The 20,369-nt window shown below is 40.1% G+C and overlaps 1 protein-coding gene across 1 annotated transcript; it reads right to left on the reverse strand.

Annotated features, from left to right (window-relative positions):
* Positions 1-2,882: 2,882 nt before the first annotated feature.
* LOC149313959 (tetraspanin-6-like) lies at positions 2,883-14,933 on the reverse strand. Its single transcript, XM_089520248.1, has 7 exons — positions 14,859-14,933; positions 11,665-11,853; positions 10,447-10,521; positions 8,301-8,396; positions 7,296-7,445; positions 4,026-4,109; positions 2,883-2,959 (listed from the first exon to the last, which is right to left on the reverse strand). The coding sequence occupies exons 1-7, from the start codon at positions 14,931-14,933 to the stop codon at positions 2,891-2,893; spliced, it is 738 nt and encodes a 245-aa protein (XP_089376374.1). The 3' UTR covers positions 2,883-2,890.
* Between the last annotated feature and the right edge of the window lie 5,436 nt (positions 14,934-20,369).

A 20,369-nucleotide genomic window follows, 5' to 3' on the forward strand; every position in this document is an offset into this window, starting at 1 on the left:
GGAAAGGTTCACCTTAGCCTTGTAGTTAATCCTAATAGGGAAATGTTCAACAAGTAAAGCCACACAGTCTATTTGCTCCCTTGCTTTTAGGGGTGCTTCTAAATTGCATGTATACCCTGGCCTTGGAATGGTCCATTTGTGGCTCAGCGGTTAAAATGAGTGCAAGGTTCGAACCCAAGTGCCATGTGATGGAATGAGCTCCCATCCCAGCTTCTGCCAATCTAGCAGTTCGAAAGCATGTAAAAAAAAGGAAAGTGCAAAGAGATAGATACCACTTCAGTGCGGTCATGCTGGCCACATGATCAAAGAGTTGTCTTTGACAACACTGGCTCTTTGGCTTAGTCATGGAGGTGAGTATAGCCCCCTACAGTCAGACATGACAACTTTGTCAAAGGGGAAATCTTTACCTTTACCTTTAACATGGCCTTGACATGATCAACTTGTTCAAGCTTGTGGGGCATCTAGACATTATCTTCCATTTGCAGCCCATGCATGTTGTCCCTCTGTTTTCCTTTTTAAAGGGTAAACCCATTAACTAAATAAATAAAACAGTTGCACAATGCGTTTTAACTTTCAGCAATATAAACCTTCTTTCTACAAATGTCCGATGACATAAGTACACTTATTAGATAGTAAAGAAGAACAGTCCTGTAGTGGCGCCAACAAAGTAAGGAAACTCCCTGTTTGATTAGCTGCTAGAAGATAGGACTACATTACTATTTCTTGTCTGGGAAATGCTAGGATCTTCTGTGCAACTGTATTGGGAGACAGAGTTGTTTAGCTAATTTTTATCTACTTAAAATTTGGACTAAACAATGTGTTAACCAAGTTTGTAGATTGCCAGTCTTGCCCTACTTTGTACTTTCTGATACCTACACATAACCTCATCAGTTTAAGAGCCCCCTCATTATCATCTTGAGGAAGTTAAGAGCAAATGGAGAGCTCTGCAGTGCTACAGCAGGGTAAGAGAGGACTACTCAAGCCATATTATCCAAGGTTTCAAGTATTCAGCTTTAACACTTGAGTTGAAGGATCTAGCTGATGTTCTTGGGCCAAACCTGCAGATAGTGGGAACAGTGATAAACAAAAAATCTGGCTTCAGAATTTTAGCTCAGGACTGGGTTTTTGTTTTGGTAACAGCAAATAATGAGTAGATTTGGATCAGAAAAGTGAGAATATGTAATAAATTAGTTGCCCTCTCCTCTGAGAGCAATACCTGCTTATGTGAACATCCATTAGTTGGTCTAAGACAGTGACAGTCATCACTCAGTCACTGCATCTTGTGTGCATAAACCTGGGGGTGAAACTTGGGAAAGTTTTCCCCAGCCATCTATCTTGACCAAGAAGGATATTACATTGGTACTACAAGTTTGTTTCATTTTGGGGGTGAGCACTTTTTGCTAGCATTTTAGTTTCTGCTTTATTGGAGACTATGACACAACCCTACATTGCTATCCTGTTGCCCCTCTCCCATCTTTATTCATTTCTTAGAACCCAATACTGTGCTGTCTCAAGGAAAACAAGGTGATTCCAAATATACTGGCACTTGTGTGTATAGGTACTTGGCCAGGGCCCAAGAAGTTCTTGACAGAAAAGGCTCACACAGTAGATTGACATAAAACAAGGTTTGTGTGTGTTTGTGCGACAACTTCTCTTTAAAGAAGTTTGATCTCTTTCCTAGTTGATTTAATTACAATTGCCTCTTTTCCCTAAACTCACAGCACTCATCTTGCCATCATCCATCTCCTAATTGGCCAGAATCCTTGCTACAGTAACTAAAACCATTCTTATCTGCCATGGCTAGTTCTGTAATTAACTACTACCCTCTTCTTTTCAGATGGCCAAATAACCTGACTATTCCATCCTGCTCTCAGTTAGCCAAGCCCATATTATTTCTAACCATCCAAGCTGACTTTCTGTTTTCCCCACCCCCACAATATTTTGTGGGCTGTAATTGGTTGAATTCTCACACCCATTCAGTTTAAATACATTTACTGATTCTTTCCATAGTCTAAATGCACCAGACCCCATCTGATCTTGGAAGCTAAGCAGAGTCAGCTCTGGTTAGTACTTGGATGGGAGACCCCCCCCCAATCAATACCATTTGCTGTAGGCTATATTTCAGAGGAAGGAACAAGCAAAACCACCTCTGAGTACCCCTTGAAAACCCTATGAAATTAATGGGGTTGCAATGAGTCAACAGGCAACATGAAGGTACACACAAGCACAATGAAGCTTTTTAAATGGAGCATTGGGCTGGGTTTGTTAGCACTTTTAGAAGCGTAAATGCTCTTTACATTGTTCAAGTCTGTTTGAATCATGCTTACCACATATTTGGAAGATCACAATAGTTCATTATGAGACCCTTGCCAAGCCATATGTTGTATTCACCTGACCAATCAGCCTTCATTCCCCTATGATTTGGCTAATTTTCCAAAAAGATAGCATCCTATGATGTATCATCTCAAAAGTTAGCCCTCTTGAAAACAATAGGACTTTGATTCAATCAATTATGCATTGGACTACTTTGTAAGATGTTTATGTGCCATTTTGTTCCAAATTCTTACTAGCCATAGGTATGCTAGACGTTTCCTGATTTGTTGGGTGGGAAGGAAAACCTGTTAGTGTAGCCATCATCAAGATTTTTTCAACACAAGTGCTGTGGTGCAGAGAGATACTTGAGATGTTTGGAAGACTATTGTTGTCATCTGTACTTCAGACACCTTTTCATTATGAGAAGGGCACTTCTGCTTCTTGCTTTGGTGAAGGCAAACCATTCATTCAGCTGATATAATCATTTTATTGGCTTATGACATAACTAGCAAGGCAAAAAGGACAGTACATTTTGCCTTCCAGTTTCAGCTATAAAAGTAACATCAGCTTCTTAAACTTATTCAATACTTTCATAATTCTCTTTTAATATTTTCAGCAGCAGAAAGCAAAGCACGATCCCAGTTAGCTGATAAGAAAGCACAGAACACATACAGGTTAGGTAAGTGTTTCATGGAAAAATAATCTGTCTGCTTTGGTTTCTGTTTTATTCATTTTTTATGCCTCAGATCATTTCCTCCTATATCCACATCAGTTTGCATCAGTTTTTTTTTTCAAATATCCATCTGATAATGCATATTTCTTTCCATTTAATTTTAAAATAGGCAATTTTGCCTAATATGTGCATTTCTGCAAGCAATTCCCTCTTAACATCTTTTTATGTACTCCCCCTTCCCCAATTTTTATCCATGTTTAGTGGGCACCTTTTTCTCACATTCCTTTTTTGTTTTGTTTTGTTTTTGTTCAGAGAGCCACATCACAAGGTTCAGAGAAGTGCACACACAAAAGCATAACTCCATCCTGGAGACTGATTTTAAAATGTGAATTTGGCAAGGTGTTTTCAGGCTTCAAACTGAACAAAGTTCTCCCCATCTACAGCTGGCCCTCCATATCCATGGTATATCAGAGAGAGAGAGAGAGAGAGAGAGAGAGAGAGAGAGAGAGTGGTATATGGCATCCATTTTTTTATCCACAGATTCAATTACCTATAGCTTGAAAATACTCTCTATACACACACACACACACACACACACACACATGCAAACTTGCTGCAAACCTTGATTTTGCCATTTTATATAAGGGACACCATTTTACTATACCACTGAATATAATGGGACTTGAATATCCACAGATTTTAGTATCCACACGGGATCCTGGAACCAAACCCTAGTGGATACCAAGAGTCCACTATTATAATATAGTCCCAATTAAATGAGATGTTAATCTGGACTAAGTGCCACTGAAAGTAAAGGACTGCATTGCTGCAATGAGACCACCAACTGTGCAAAGACAAGACTTGTCTCTTTTTGGGGGGAGGGGGACAGTGAGAAATCAAAATCTTTCAGTCAACGGGGCAGCTATCATTTCTCTCTTTTGAAGGCTTGGCTCTTATATTTGTCTGCTTTGCAAAGCATCATAGGCAATGTTCAGATTAGATTTACTCAACATTTGGTTACAGAACATTTTATGCTTACCTGTGCTAGTCCAAGAAAAATGCCAACCCCTCCAAATACAAAAATGTGTTTTTCAAACCAATTCTTCACTTTTAGAACACATCCCTGAAAAAGACAAACCACAGCTTTTAACTGTTGTATCTGAGCACTTGCCATCAAACCAAATGGATTGTGAACCATCATTATAAAGCAGAATCTACATAAAAGTTCAGTTTTTAAAATGCAGCAGCTGTTTCATATTGCAATCACTGTCTTCCTGTCCAATACAGCATCTGTTCATTTAGACAACTATATTGGAAGGGCTGTTTGAATTATAGGAGAAAAAAGGAGGGGCCATTTTGTAAACTCCACAAGTCCTACTCTTTGGTTCTCAAATGTCAATCAAATTATATCAGCCATAGTTTCCTATACCAGTCATAAGGGGGCCATCACAAAAGCCGAGTGGGTAAGTCCTCTCTACTCAACAATAAATGCAGTTCTTGACCAAAAGGCAGGGTCAACAAGTGATATTTCTTTAGCATGGAGACAGGGCAAAACAGAAATAGTAAAGCTCCCAACCTTTAAATAAATATATAAATATTTGTAATCAGACACAGATATTCCATTCATCTAAAACACTCATACAAGTATTACAAACATAACAAATACCCAAAAAACCAAACCAAAACACATTATCTCCTTCTACTACAGCATCTATAAAAACTACACACCATAACTATTTCACTAACTTATAAGGACAGGGGTATACAATTGACTTCCAACTTGTCTATTCATGGTATCAAACTACCTCTACTTCCCCAATAACTTCTAAAAATAAAAAAAGTATAAAAAAGAAATTTTAACTAAATTTCTAACAGTATTATTGTTTATTCATAAATGACACACTACTTAAAATGCAGTTTGTTCTACTGTGCCTTTAAATACCAAAAATAAACAAGTGGAAACCCCACAAAAACAAAAAACAGCTCCAGATAACCCCCATGCACCCTTGCAATGTCTCAATCAACTTGGATGATCCTAGAGTCCTCAAATACTGACAGAGGCTGTAATCCTACATGTTTCAGCATAGCATAGGAGTTCTGTAAATGAACCAATGGTAGGCTGAACCATGTATCACCAACTTACCATACTCCGATTTACCATACCACTTCTGAAGACCCTCCAGAAAGGCCATTCCATGTCAACATGCCTCAACAAGCAATATTATAGAAGGATCTGACTATGTACCCATAACCAGTCACAAAATGTTCAGCAGTGCTGAGATCTGCTGGGGCCCTCCAGATACAGGTGCAAGAGCAGGAACTTCTCCTATTCCCCACACTCTCCACTGGCCATGGAACAGCTGGTCAGAGGGGTTATTGCAGCAAAGCTACAAGTCCAGAATGTGGTGTGTAATAACAGACTTCCGTCCAGCATAGTGGAAGAGTTCCTCAGTCCATGTAGGATCTTGGCTGTTATATGATAAGAATTCCTGCGATGACAGACTGTACCCTCTTGATGCAATGTAAGTCAGCAGTCTCTCCCACTGAAGTGTCTTTGTACCATGACAGCTAAGATCAATGATAGACTGGCTCACCCAGTGTGCAGGTACAGAATTTGCACATTAAGGACCAGACCACTCAGTTTTCTGTACAGGTTGAGTCTCCCTTATCTGGACAGCAATTGTGGGCAGCAATGATGCTGGTGGCTCACCAGACTCTTTCTCCATCTCCACACCGGGACGTAGTCTGCACACTGGTGTGATAGTTCTCACTTTCTGACTTGAACTGGAGCCAACCTGGATTTATTTTTCTCCAGTGTTCAGCCCCAGAGCACAGTTTAATTTTGGTTTCCTTCCATTTTGGCCACTTGTGTCATTTAAACTGGTAGGCTTCAGAACAGGGTGAAACCTCTTTTTGCTCATGGGGACAACCCCAATGATGTCTTTGCTTTCTGATGGTTCGATGTACACAAATTTTGTTTCATGCACAAAATTATTAAAAATATTATGTATAAAATTACCTTCAGGCTATGTGTATAAGGTGTACAGTATATCAAAATAAATTAATTTTGTGTTTAGAGTTTGGTCTTATCTCCAAGATACTATATATCTTGGAGATATGCAAATATTCCAAAATCTGAAAAAATCTTGAGGCTGAGCCGTTTTAAATGCACTTTCCAAAGACCTAACTATCTAAAAATACAAATGTCAAAATACCTGAGGGAGGCATTTATTCGAGCTAGATTTGATCAGCTTGACACAATGGTAAGATATGGTAGATTTAATGATATTCCTTACGATGAGCAAACTTGTATTTGTGGAGACCAAGAGATTGAAGATTTAGCTCATATTCTATTTAAGTGTAATTTGTACCAACAGGAAAGAGACCAGTATCTTGGTCCCTATATCAAACGATCAATGTTCTGGGATACCCATGTTAGAACTTCATACTTCATGAGTGGTCAAGATTCAAAAATATCTATTACAACAGCTCAGTTTCTATGTAAAGCAATACAGTTGAGAGCTAGATATGTGGGGACAATTGGGGTAAACTGTAGAGGTGATGAGGAATTTTGATGTGTAACTGATGTTCAATCCTTTGTTTTATGTACTATCATTTTAAAGCCGTATTTTCCCCCTCTCTATTTTACCCATTTTTTTTATTTTGAATCTTTTATATAGATTTTTATAGTCAAGTTTTATAACTGTTTCATTTATGGGTTTTGTACTTAAATTGTACGGCATTCACATGGTATCTGTACGGTATTTTATTCATATTTTAGATTTATTATATTTAGCTTTCTAATTTCTATAGAATTTTTATAGTGTGTTTTATCTGCTTTTGTGCTATTTTGGTATGGCCTAAGGGCTAATCAATAAACATTTGAATAAGGGAGACTCAATCTATGCATGCAAACAGTTCTTACTTTTATTGTTATACTACTACTTGAGGGTTTAAAAAGTCACTAGAGCAGTAGAGGCAAGTGCTCGAATGACAGCAGGGTGGGAATCTGCTCTTGCTTTCCATCCAGTCTTTAAAGGAACTAACCAAAGCCCCAAAGTAGCTTCAGCACTTTGGAAAGTTCCTTCCACTGCCATTGAAGCCACTGGCCACTATTGCACCAGAGCTGTGCACAAAAAGCAAGAGCAAAATATAAAAAACCAGATCATTAATAAAAGACTGTTCCCAGAAATATGTGAAACATGAACTCTGCCTTTTATGTTATACCTGTTCAGTTTACTGACATAATGGTGTTACAAACAATATGTCTTTCAATCAAACATACACTTTATGACAATAAAGAACTTACCTGCTGGTTAATGCCTACTGGATATTTGTTTAGATCTGTGACACAGCTTTCCACAGGTACTTTACAGCAGCTTCTTGGGACAGATGAAGAGAGAGAGCCAAATGTGGTATTTAGCCAATCAGTATAGCTCTCTGCACCACAACATTGGAACTACAGTGGAAGAGAGAAGTGCTTCAGTTCCAATGAAACTCAGTAGAAAATGACCCCAGTAACTCCCATTTTAGTTTCTTTTTTCCCCTTACCAAATGCTGGTTTATGATACTCTATTTTTTTAAAAGTAACAACAATTGTAACAGCACCTACCTACTGTGTGGGATAGGGCTGTTGAACTAAAACTACAATTCACTACTTTTTTAAAAAGTAACTTTCCAAGCACTGTTTCTTTTGCAGGTTAAGCACTAAATGTCTTCTTTGAACAATGTATTCTTGTTTACATTTTCATTTGTTTCTTCTTTTGGTCTCTCTCACAACATACACACAAACCTGTTGGCTTATCCCATGAACAAATAAGCCAGTTTACCTTTTCCAGCTTGAGTTCAGGATCCGGGATGCCCCCAGATGTTATCATACCGATCTAGCTGGGATGTCACCGCCTGGATGCATCCCAGGTCAAAGCCTAGCTCAGCCAGCACTTTTTACAGTTGGGGAGCTTCCGACTTCAAAAATTGGCTGGCTGAACGAGGCTTCAACTCAGGATGCATCCAGCTGCTGGTATCCTGGCTAGATAGACAGTGATTTAGGTAAGATAATATCTGGGGACATCCTGGATCCTGAATTCAAGCCAGAAGAGGTAAGCCAGTTTATTTGTTCATAGGATAAGTTCCCTGGTTGATCAAGTTATTTGCTAAATAAAGATAGGCAAGTCTATAGTTAACCTGTTAAAGCACAGGGGAATGAATGGATTGATGAATGTTTGAGCTTCTTGACTGTAACCAGAATGTTGAGCTTTATGAGTAGTTCTCTACTCTTTACCATTTAATTTCTCCCAGAGAAAATCTTATTTACCTGTCTCTGTAGGCTATCCACAGCTTTGGTGATCTGCAGTTCTTCGCTATACTTGTCCAAGGTCTTCAAGACATCTTTCAGTAATATTTGATGTAACTGTGTTAATAGAAACATAGAGGATGATGCAACAAGCATTCCTGTAATTCCAGTTACAGTAGTGGTCTATCCCTCTGCAAGAACAGGGGAGCCTCAAGGCAATTTGCTGCCTTCCAGAAATCAAGGTACAGTACTTATTAACTGTAGCTGACAATATTTTGACAGAAAAACAGATGTGTTCTCTACGGAGCCTACTCCTGGCCAAACTTTCCTTACTGCCCTGCTTCTTTTTCTTTCCTTAGTGGTCATGGCACTGGTAGTGGTGAATGCTATAGCAATTCCTCCTGCCACTGCCAGAGAAAAATGTTGTGACAGCAAGGACACTGATATTGCAGCTTTGTGATACATGATGGTTAAGTCTTTTCTTTTTAATGAACCTGACTGGCATCAAGATTAACCAAGCAGGACTGGCTTTTGGAACTGGAGAATTATTGAGGGAACTGGAACAGGTCAGGGTTCCACTATGGTGGTATCACTGGCTGCCATTTCCAAAGCTCGTGCCTAGTTGGTTCAGCTCATAATTACAGTAGTTGAATTTAGCAAAGAAAAAAACCCATAACTTTTAAATGTGGTTTATGATTTGTGATATGGCATATCCCTCCCCTCTTACATTTGGCACTGTGCACTGCAGGGTTCACCAGTCAGATGCCACAATATTTTCCTTGGGGACAGATAAGCAGTGCTACATTTTAATGCCTATCAAGAGCCCATGTTGGACTCTCCCCAAAGAGTGTAGGCCCTTGGACAAGCACCTCTCAGTCCAGACCTGGTTGTACCACTGCACCTGAGGCAAAAATTAAAAATCCTTTTTTTAAATTTTTTTTAAATTTTAAATTTTTTAAATTTAAATGGATTAAAAATCCTGTGGGCCTCCCTCCTCTTTCGTGGCCAAGAGGAAGGGCTTTGGGGCTTTTTTGCCTGTATTTTTTATTATTGTTTATATGTGATGTATTTTGGATTTTATTGTATGTATTGTTGTTTGAAATTTTATACTGTAAGCCGCCCTGATCGAAGGAAGGTGCGGGATATAAATAAAAACTTTATTATTATTTATTATTATTTAAAAACAAAACAAAATCCAAGAAATGCCCTTTTTCCTACTTCCTAACAGTAATATACCAAAATCCATGGATGCTCAAGTCCTATTAAATACAATGACATAGTGAAATTGTGTCCCTTATACAAAATGGCAAAAACAAGGGCGGGTTACAGACCGCCAAAAAGCGGCGGCCTGTACCCGCCCCTTTCCCCGGTGTATTGGGGCCTCAGCGACCAGAGCGGCAGCTGCTGAGGCCCTGATCCGCCGCTTTCCGGGCCGCTGGGAAGCAGCAAAAGGCCGCTTCCCCGCAGCCTGGAAAGGGATGTCCTTGGGGCTTCAAGCCCCAAGGACACCCTGCGGCGGCGGGGAGGAGGAGAAAGGGGCCGCTTGGCCCCTTTCTCCCTTGCGTTGCTGGGTGCAGCCATCTGAAGGCTACGCCCAGCGACGCAAAGCCAAGAAGGAGCTCCAAAATGGAGCTCCTTCTTGCGCTGCATAAAGGGCACTCTAAGCGCCCTCGCGCGGTGCAAGGACGTCACATCCGTGCCGCCTCATTTGGAGGTGACGTGGTCGTGACGTCATAATGGCAGCGGCCGTGTGGAACGGCCGCCGCCATTTTTTGAGCACTCCGCGCATGTTAGAATTGGGGGCATCCGGAAAGGACGCCCCTTTCTAACCATAGCACGCACAGAGCGTGCACTTTTAGGCCCATTTGTAACGGGCCAAGGTTTACTTTGGGAATTTATATTATTTTTGAATATGTTCAAATGGTGGAAGGATGAATCCACGGATTTTAAAAAAATCAATACAGGTAACCTTGCCAAAAGCAAAAATAATGCAACAGTAATCGGTTAAATAACAAATGCTGCCACTTTGTGTCACCCAAAACCAGCCAACTGGGGCAGCACATCACACTGAGAAGACAGGCCCTAGAGAATAGAACAGTTACAGTGAGAGATCTCTCTACTCACCTCCCAACTCTAAATTTGAACTTTGATTCAGCATAACACTTACCTTCTCTCTGTAAGCATACGCAACAGCACCAACTACAATTCCAGTGCTCAGGTGTGCCAGCAATATGCCTGTGAACTAATAACAGAAAGGACTTCTCAGTTGAATGGCCAGTGACTTAAGAACAAGATCAGGAAGGCATCTTGATAAAACAGAATTGCTATTTTCTCAATATTATTTATCCATTCCCGCCTCCCTCACCCTTCAGTCCAATTTGTAATCCATCTAATATGCCAAGTTGATTTTATGATCCCTACAGAGCCAAACTCAACATTAATCCATTACTGTTGGCACTGATATATTGACACAGAACAGAGATAACGAAGTAATGATTAAGAATAGTAAAAAAATAAATAAATTACTGATCATGTCCAGGCTGAGCCACTAGCACCATACATGGTAAAATAACCTGCTATGATTAGAGAATGGCCACTGTTTATACATTCTTGTTCAAGTAAACATATTTGGGGGCCTATGTTCAAGATTTAAAAAAACCAAAACACCAGCAAGTGCACACTTACACTGAGTCATTTTTTCCCACCACATCAAGGGCCCAACATTTCAGATGGAGCAGAGCTACCTAACTAGGCATGATTTGTACCTATTATGAAGTATACTTGGAAGTTCATTTAATTCAAAATAGGTACATTATGTCCTTCCAAGTTTGCTATTTGCTCTAAATACAGTCATTATACTATGAGTAGTTACTTAGTAAAACTGATTTCTCACAGTTCCTAAGGGGATGTGGGAGACAAATTAGCTGTGCATGATTGCTATCTTCATTCTTGGAAATAGGGTGCACCTCCTTAATTAACAATTATATGTTTATTCTTTACCTGTGCTCTCAAGACTGCTGTCTACCATAAAGCTATTACACAGAAATAAAGGAAAAATTAACCAATTTGAAGAGTTGGCTTGTCCTTCAGGTTCCACAGGCCAGACAAGAGCTTAGTTTGTAGAAGCACTGCAACTAGGATACAACTATGGTAGAAATGGGAGTTGCAGTCCAATAACATCAGGACAGCAGAATGTACTCCACTCCCAAGACATGGCAGTTCTTGACTCAGTCTTCACCTGTCTCTTTAAAACAGGAGTGGTGACCAGGATGTCACAAGACACAGACTACTCTTGATTATATTTGAAGTTAAATAAAACTGTGTGTGTGTGCATGTGTGTGTTTTCAAGTAAAAATAAGTTCTGGATCCTACTTGAATCACTTACCACTTTGATCATTTTAGGGTTGCATTTTAGCAAAGCAATTGCCCCAAAGCCTGCTATGATGATTATAAGTGTGCCAGCAACCGTTATGATTGCAGGAACCTCTGAAGCACCTTTGTTCAACACCACAAAAGTATCCCGGAGTTTCACTTGGGTAGACACTCCTATGCATATCAACACAACTCCAGAAATCTGGAATTACAAATGTTAAAGAGTCACTAACAGAAGTTATAACAGCCAAATAGATATGAACCTTGTTTTCCCTAATTACATTATTCCTAGTCCATAGCAGACTGAAGTCTGTCTCAGAAAATGTAATTATTATTATTTTTAGTTAAGGCAAAGACAGTGCACTATAGAACGGGATTAAGTTATTGGTAAGTGCAATTTCCCTTTTGTTTCAACATAAATTAGAGCTATATTCCCATCCTATAAACTAGCAAGTCACAATGGGTATGGCTGGAAGGAAGAAATGTGATCGAGTTTATCTAATCAGTAATTAAAACATTTCTAAAATTTTACATATGCCTTTTGAGTGTTTTTCTCTTTCATGGAGACCACTAATACAAATATTTTTTAAAAAAAGCTTTATCATAAGAATCATACAAGAAAAATACTACTATACTGTTAATGAAAGAAAAGGAGTAAAAAGCCTATGGGTGCATCTACACTAGAAATAATGCAGTTTGACACGACTTTAACTGCCAAGGCTCCATTCTACAGAATCCTAGGAATTGTACTTTTGTGAGGCACCAGCACACATTTGCAGGGAAAGCTAAAGACCTTGTAAAGCTACACATCCCAGGATTCCACAGGATGTAGCTATAGCACTTAAAGTGGTGCCAAACTGCATTATTTCAAGAGTGTAGATGCACCCATGCCTCTTAAAATGGTACTTTAGACAACAAGATGTTGTGACAAAGACTATGTACTGGAAGAACAACTTATGTTCCCCACAGCAACAATAAGAAAATAAACATTTGAATCAATACCATGAAAATAAAACTAGCCAATTGTAATTAATGGATTTAAAGTAAGATGGTAATGCCACCTCTCTATTGCCTATCCTTGGGTTAAACAATACAGACCCAACTATTTACCATACATCAGCAATGTTTACTATAATGAAAGGTGAGGACAGAAGCAATTTTGTTTGTCTGTCAAAAAGCTTTACATTACCAAGGTTACTATAAACAAGACATTGGCTCTGTATTAGAATAGTAGGAGCCATTTACTAGCTACAGGGCCACAATGCATTCCAAGATTACTCCAAATGATTTAAACCTGAGAATTAGCCACATCTTAAAAAGGAGGGCAAGTGTACTCACAACAAGTTTTATTAAAAGGCTCTTGAATGGATCTTTGGCAACTTAATGGTGGGCATGTTATCAGAACCTTGGTTTTTCCCAGTCAATGGATACAGAGGGCAGTATACAGTAGAGCCTTGATGGCACAGTGGTTAAATGCTTGTACTGCATCCCATTTGCAGCCACAAGGTTGTGAGTTCAATTCCAGGCAGGGCTCCAGGGTCCACCCAGCCTTGCATCCTTCCATAGGTTGCTAAAAGAAGTAACCATCTTGTTGGGGGCAATTAGCTTATATATTGTAAACTGCTCAGGGAGTGCTTAACTGCAGTGATAAGTGGTATACAAATGGATTTGCTATTGCTAAGTGTAAGCCTGCAAATAGATAGCAGCTCAGAGAAAAAAGACTAGTGTGGACTAGAATAGACTTGTTCACACAATACTAGGCAAATTTAACCATTGGCCTTCTCTCTCACTATTGTGTGCCTTCAAGTCATTTCTGAATCATAGCAACCTGAAAGTGAAGCTATCACAGGGATTTCTTGGTAAGATTTGTTCAGAGGGCATTTGCCAATTGCCTTCCTCTCAGGCTGAAATAGTGTGACTTGCCCAGGGGGTTTCCATGGACGAACGGGGATTTGAATTCCAGTCTCCTGGAGTCCTGGTGCAACACACAAAACACTGCACCACACTGGCTCTCTCCTTAAACACACACAGGATGGATGGATAGATAGACAGACAGACCAGACATTTCCTCTTCTTAACTGTGTTTCAAGAGAATATTGTTTTAAAAACAGGGTGGCCTTGACTAGTCTTGACTCTGTCAATAGAATGTTCTAGATTAAAAGAACCCAGATTCAGAAAAGTTTTCTTGGATCTCAATTTCCAAAATTCCCCTTAGGCTATCAAAGCTAGTGTATTTTATTGGCATTCTCAGGCCTTGTCAGGCAACTATGAGCTCTTTGGATAGCATTAACATAAAATGCCTGAAAGGGATTCCAGGCCAGCTTCCCATGGAACAATCCTATAGCCCAGTGGTCCCCAAACTGTGCCCTTTAAGAGATTTTGGACTTCAGCTCCCAGAAACCTCAGCCATGTTGGCCAATAGTTTGGGATTCTGGGAGCTGAAGTCCAAACTCTCTTAAAGGACACAGTTTGGGGGCCACTTCTATAGCCATTTAGCTGGGGAATAAGTATAAGTGAGAAAATGCCACTTACACTTGAGTAGATATACACTTCCACTGTTGGTTTAAGATCTTAAGTGCTTATGAACTCTGAGAATATATTAGAAAGTTTCTATTTGTACAAGTTGAGTATCCCTTATCTGGAATTCCCAGATCCAAAATATTCCTTGTGGGTAACTGAGATACTGACACCTTTGCTTTCTGATGATTCACTGTAAACAAACTGTTTCATGCACAAAATTATTTTAAAATATAAACAAAAATATATAATTACCTTTAGGCTATATTTATAAGGTGCCTAAAAAGAAGTGAATTTCATGTTTAGACTTGGGTCTGATCACTAAGATATATCATTATGTTATGCAAATATTCCAAAATGCAAAAAAATAAAAAAAAAAATCCAAAATCCCCCCCATCCAAACTCCAAAACACTTCTGGCTCCACGCATTTCAGATAGGGGGACTCAACCTGTACTACTGAACCAGAAACATCTGAACTGGACTAGTTTAGCCCATTTAAAGTGATTCTGTTTACTAACTTTATAACATTGTGAAAGCCTAAATAATATATCTACAGTTCTCCTACAGTGACTTAATAGAGCAGTTACTAAACATATTAAGCTCCCAACATCTAATGCCAACATCTAAGCACATAGCAAGATCTAAGTATATTTGGACAGAAAACTTGTTATGAAAAAAAAAATCCTTACCCAATAAAGTGAGATAGCTAGCCATAAACAAATCTTAACTACTTTCTCCCAATTAGAAACTCCTTTCCCCCTCATTCTGTTTGTTGATTTCTGTCCTATGTGTCCTGGAACCACTAGTGAAGAGAACAGATATACTGACACTAATCAGTTTCCAGTTATCACACTTGTCACCAATTTCAAGCTAATGCTTCTTTTTAGGTCAAATGTACATGACCTTTTTAGTGAACCAGATTTGTTAAGAATTCCTTATTCTGGAACAACTAACTGAAGCAAGTAGAACCTGCTGAGGAAATGCAGTGCATTGGTCTGCTCCTGAAACAACTTACTTCATCTGCACGTACTGAGTTGCCAGTAAATGGATCATGACAGAACCTCATTTGTAATGCTAATTGCCTGCCTGCTAACTGCAAATAAGCAAGGTAAGAGAGTTGCTTGTCTTCCAGCATTTCACTAATGAAAACTGGAACAGGTGTGGCCAAGCAACAGTAGAGTGTAGTTAAGATGGCAACAGTTATTAACAAGAAAGAACAGACAAGTGTGTAGAGGATGTAATGGTTTGCTTTTGCTTTAGCCCACTATCCTACACACACACACCCCGAATAAAGTTAGTGCAAACTACTTTTGAACTCAGTTTCCAGCAACTTAAAATAAGATGAGGTGAAAGGAGGAAGAGAGAGAAACTGGGACTTTTCAAAAGGATTTGAAAAAGTGGGATGATAGAGCAATAATCGGGATGATCTCTGCCAAACTGGGACAGTTGGAGGGTACGCAGTTGTGCCTATGTGCTGCAAGTTCCTTAATAAAGCCCAAGGTTATCTGTGGATTATATTGGCCTTTGAAAGAAAGGTGGCAACAGTGAAGCGGCACATATAGGACAGATTTTGGGACATACATAGTGAAATTAAAAATATTTTTCAGCCACCCCTTTTCTTCCACAGATGTTGCACAGAAGGTGCCTCCTTGATGTTCCTGGGTAATGACTCCCACCATCCCCAACCATTGCTGGCTAGGGCTGATAGGAATTAAAGTCCAACACATCTGGTGAACCACAAGTTTTCCTTTTCTGTTTTACTAGTTATTATCTGAAATTGAAGTGCTCATGACAAGAATAATCACCATATACATTTCATTATCTAAAAAATAATCCTTGTGGCCAATAATTCTATTTTTTTTAACCAGGTAAAATTTCATCTTGATGAATGGGGTGGTTCTTTGTTCTGTGCTCCCTTAGCAACAGAGCTCAAAGTATCTGTGTTTTGCAGCTCTCCTTCCCCAGCAAACAATAGCTTGTATTGGAGCAGCATTAAAGCAGGGTGTTAAGAACAGTAATATATGCACCTGCATGGAAAATCTAATGGAACCCTCTTGCCAACTTGTATTAAAACCAGCAGTCTATTCAATTCCCTCCATTTCTTTTCTTTCTTCCAAGTATGGACTAGCTCCCAGCATTTCACCATTATGTCCCCCAGCCCATAGCTTGGCTTTTAAAGTGCATGAACAAAGCAATCTCAGCCATATTCAAAACCTGGCAGTGTCTCACTTGGCAAGGACAAACCTAAGGGGATTTGTGTTATTATTATTACTATTCTTGAAGCTTGCAGATCTTCAGCCAGTGCAAAAGCGTTGATGTTCAGAGCTTTGCAACTGACAATCATTAGAAAGTTATAGGCTTTTCTGGCAGACAGCGAGGGCCCCCTCATTCTCTAGGGCTGATGTTTCAAAGAAGACCCAAGTGAGTATACAGGAGCCTAAGGTTCCATGGTCTGCACATGATGCAAGTACAGCTATACATTAAACAGCTTTTAGAGTATATTCTTAATCAATTTTATATATTATGGAAGGATAACATAAGCTGGGACACACTGTTTTTAATTTAATGTATTTAATTTAAGGGTTGCTTAACAGAAATCTCCCTCTATCAGTTTAAATGTGTGAAGTGTCCCCAAGTGGTCTGAAGTCTCTTCATTTGTTGTTTTTACTGAATTAAGTGTAAAAAGATATTTTCCCTTCTGGGCTAATACTCTGTATTCTTTGACCCTGCATATATACACTCTCTTCCTTTCCAGTTAAGTACATTACAGAGAAATCCAAGAATGTCACTGTTCCATTGTTCCAGTTCCCATCTCCAGCTGCTTCAATAATTGACTTCATTTGAGATTAAAGTGTTTCCATAATAAACACAAAGTTGTACATGTGCTGCCATTGCAGTCTTTCTACTGCCAGTAACCTAGAGAAACAGGCTCTCTTCTGAAATACCGGAATGTCTTCATATTATGGAATTTGTACTGCCAAAGTAATGTCTGTTCCAAAAACATACATCACACACAAAAATCTCTGAATGTGTGAAAGCAAAGATTAAGAGTGTGGAACAATGAAAAATAAGCAACTCAATAGTGCTACCTTTCTTCTTGTTGTTGTTGATAACTGCCATCAAGTCAACTTCAACTTATGGTGACCTTATGAATGTGAGATCTGCATGTCACCCTGTCCTCAACAGCCCCACTCAGGTCTTGCAGATTCAGGGCCATGGCTTCCTTGAGTCTATTCACTGGTAATGCAGTCTACCCCTTTTCCTACTGCCTTCCACCTTGCCAAGCATTATTGTATTTTCTAGTGAGTTATCTCTTCTCATGATAGCCATCCTTTTTGCTTCTGTTTATTCAGAAATAAATTCAAATGGCGTTGAATTCAGTGGACTTACTCTGAGGTAAGTGTACATATTCAAAGTTACACCGATTTTCAAACAAAAATTAAGACATTTTTAAAAATGACAACAGGCAGATTACAAAAACATAATATACAACATAATGTGATGCGACACAAGGCAAACAAAGTTTATAATAAAAATAAATAATAATAAATTTTATGAATACAACCCAAACACCATTCACAATAAAACAGAATGCTCTTCAATGTTGTGACTGACTGGCTTTAAACTCCTTTTTTTTTTAATCCATGTTGTAAACCACCTTGAATTCCACACTGGGGGGAAATTGAGATATTAAACAAGCACATTAAATGTAGTGCAATAGACTATATCTGTGGTTCTATAAAATGTAGTGCAATAGACTATACCTGTGGTTCTATACCCGGGGTGGTGGTGGTGAAAGAGTTGCTCAAGGGGGAGCATAAGACTTGGAGACCCTGATCCTGTCTCCTCCTCCTCTTCCCAAATGTTTTTATATATAAAATGTATACACACATTGAGTAAAATAATGAATTTACTTAAACAAAACTGTTCTAATTTGAATGATGTTATTTCTTTATAAAATGTTAAAATATTAATATGCATGAATGTGTGAATGAAAATATGCACACTAAACAAACAAAATATTTAATTCATGTACTAGTTGAGTTGGGAGGGGCGCAACATCCACATGTAAAAGGAGCTCCCAAAAGTAAAAAGTTAGGGTTTGGACTATACCCAACCTATGTGTGATATTCAGATGAGACTCATGTTAGACAATGTGCAGTATGTTCACATGCAAACAACCCCACCAGGGGTAGTGCAAAGAAAACTCAGAATCATTGGCGGGATACAGACGGGCAAAAAGGGGTGTATTCATGACGTCATGAAGGTAGAGCCTTCAGACGGCCCTTACCTGAATGCCGCCATGAACACGCTCCCCGCACGCCCCAAGCGGGAAGAAGCAGCATTAAAAAGGTGCTGCTTTTCTCCGCTTCTTTTCCGTTTGATGCGCAGCTGCGCAGCTCCGTCTGTAAGCTGCTGCACCGGTACGTCAGAATTGCTACGCCGCTAATTTAAGTTGCCCATTTAAAAGCTCCGTGTCTGCTGTGTCGCATAATGAGTCGGGGTCCTGGAACATGCGCAGTTTGCAGTCAGGCTTTAATTGCAGCGTCAGCTGCCATGCAGGTGTGGAAGCTGCAGCACAGCTGCAGCGCATTTTAAGACTCGTAACCCTAACCCTAACCCTAACCCTAACCCTAGAGCAACATGTACGCATGCGCTGCTTGGAAAGTTTGGACTTTAAAGTGAGCCCCATTCCTGTGCCATTTTCACCTAACAATAAAAACTGCTAAAACTGTAAATATTTACATATATACAAGGGAGGTGATGGGGGATGGCAGGGGGACAGCGGTGGCAGCGGCGACAGCTGTGGCTGCGCATTGCAGATTCAGCAGGAGCGCGGGGACCAAAGGAGAGGAGGCATCCATGATGCTGGTGACACTGGCAAAGTGCAAGCGGACAAGGATGCCAACACCAGCTGATCACCAGCTGGCAGGAGACCACCATTGTTCTTGGGCAGAGCGGGGAAAAAAGTTTTAAAGGGGCTTGGGCGCTTTAAATGTGCCCATAGGCTTTCTGCCGCCGCTGCTTAGCGCTGCAGCTGCGCAGCTGCGCATCCGCCAGCCGGCAAAGGAAAAAAAAAAGCCCCATTTTTGGCCGCCCGTGAGGAAGCTGCCTCTCTCTTTGCAGCGTCCTCCGAGGCAGCGGTTTGGAAACTCCGGGTCCGAAACGGACCCAGGTGAGGCGTCTTCACTGCCCTCCGTGTGGAAGCCCCATCTCCTGAGCCACGCCCCCGGGGCGGGTGGTCTGGAGGCTCCGTATTCAGCAGAATACACCTCCAAGACGTCTTCCCCTGCCCGTTTGTATCCCGCCATTGTGAAATAAAATATATTTGATCCTGGCTTTGACTATAAGCATCTAAGGCTCGGTACATACCTTCCACGTTGTCTGGGCTGGCGGTGGCATTTTTTCCTCTGCAGGGAAGCCGTAGCCACCAAACCACATGGCTTCCCTGCAGAGGAAAAAGAACCTGCAAAAAACGGGTTCTTTTAAAGCCGCAGGGGCAGCGTAACCAGTGTGCCACTGGTGCACTGGTTACATAAGCACCATGCAGCAACTTGTGGATGCCACACAGCGCTTACGTAACAATGGCAGTGCCTATGTGTATATAGGGCACTGTCATTGTTACGACACTGAGCCATACTAGGGTTAGGGACCATGCGGTTGCTGCACAGTCCCTTAACGATAGTACAGCACCAGCACTGTGCATTAGTGCCGTCTGTACCGCACCTTACAAACCAGCATATAATTAAGGGCTTCAAAAGTAGTGTTTCCTCTGAATGAGTATTCAACAACTTATGATATTTTTGTAATATTTATTTTATTTACAAATATAAAAGCATAGATAAATGTATGCAGACATTTCCCTCAGAGGCCAATAAGGTCTACCTACTAAGACTGAACCCCCCGAGAAAGAATGTTACATACGCTTGCAGAGGCAGCAATACAACAAAAGATTTTCCAAAGCTATCCACCCATAGAGCTTTTAAAATTCCTGCTATCATGGAAAGGTGTTCTATGAGCATCTTAAGCAGTGAGCGTGCTTACATGGAGAAAGTAGTGCAGTGGTGAATTATGCAAAATATTTACAGTCTCCAGAGCCAAACCTGCACAGAATGTTTAAAAACTGGAGGCAGTAGTGCTGATTCATGTCACCAAACTAGTCCTAATAGTTTTCATCTCCAGCAGGGACAGGTATTTTG

This window comes from Sceloporus occidentalis, unplaced genomic scaffold (genome assembly GCF_023333645.1).
Source record: "Sceloporus occidentalis isolate IW3139 unplaced genomic scaffold, rSceOcc1.0.p SCAF_4, whole genome shotgun sequence".
In the NCBI taxonomy this organism is placed as follows: domain Eukaryota; kingdom Metazoa; phylum Chordata; class Lepidosauria; order Squamata; family Phrynosomatidae; genus Sceloporus; species Sceloporus occidentalis.

Excerpts from the sequence above, each read along its gene's own strand:
- LOC149313959 (XM_089520248.1), bottom strand. The coding sequence starts at position 14,933 with ATGAGGGGGAAAGGAGTTTCTAATTGGGAGAAAGTAGTTAAGATTTGT. Across the intron at positions 7,446-8,300 it reads TGGATAGCCTACAGAGACAG|TTCCAATGTTGTGGTGCAGA; the intron begins GTAAATAAGATT and ends CTTCCACTGTAG. Across the intron at positions 4,110-7,295 it reads CAGTAGGCATTAACCAGCAG|GGATGTGTTCTAAAAGTGAA; the intron begins GTAAGTTCTTTA and ends TGTCTTTTTCAG.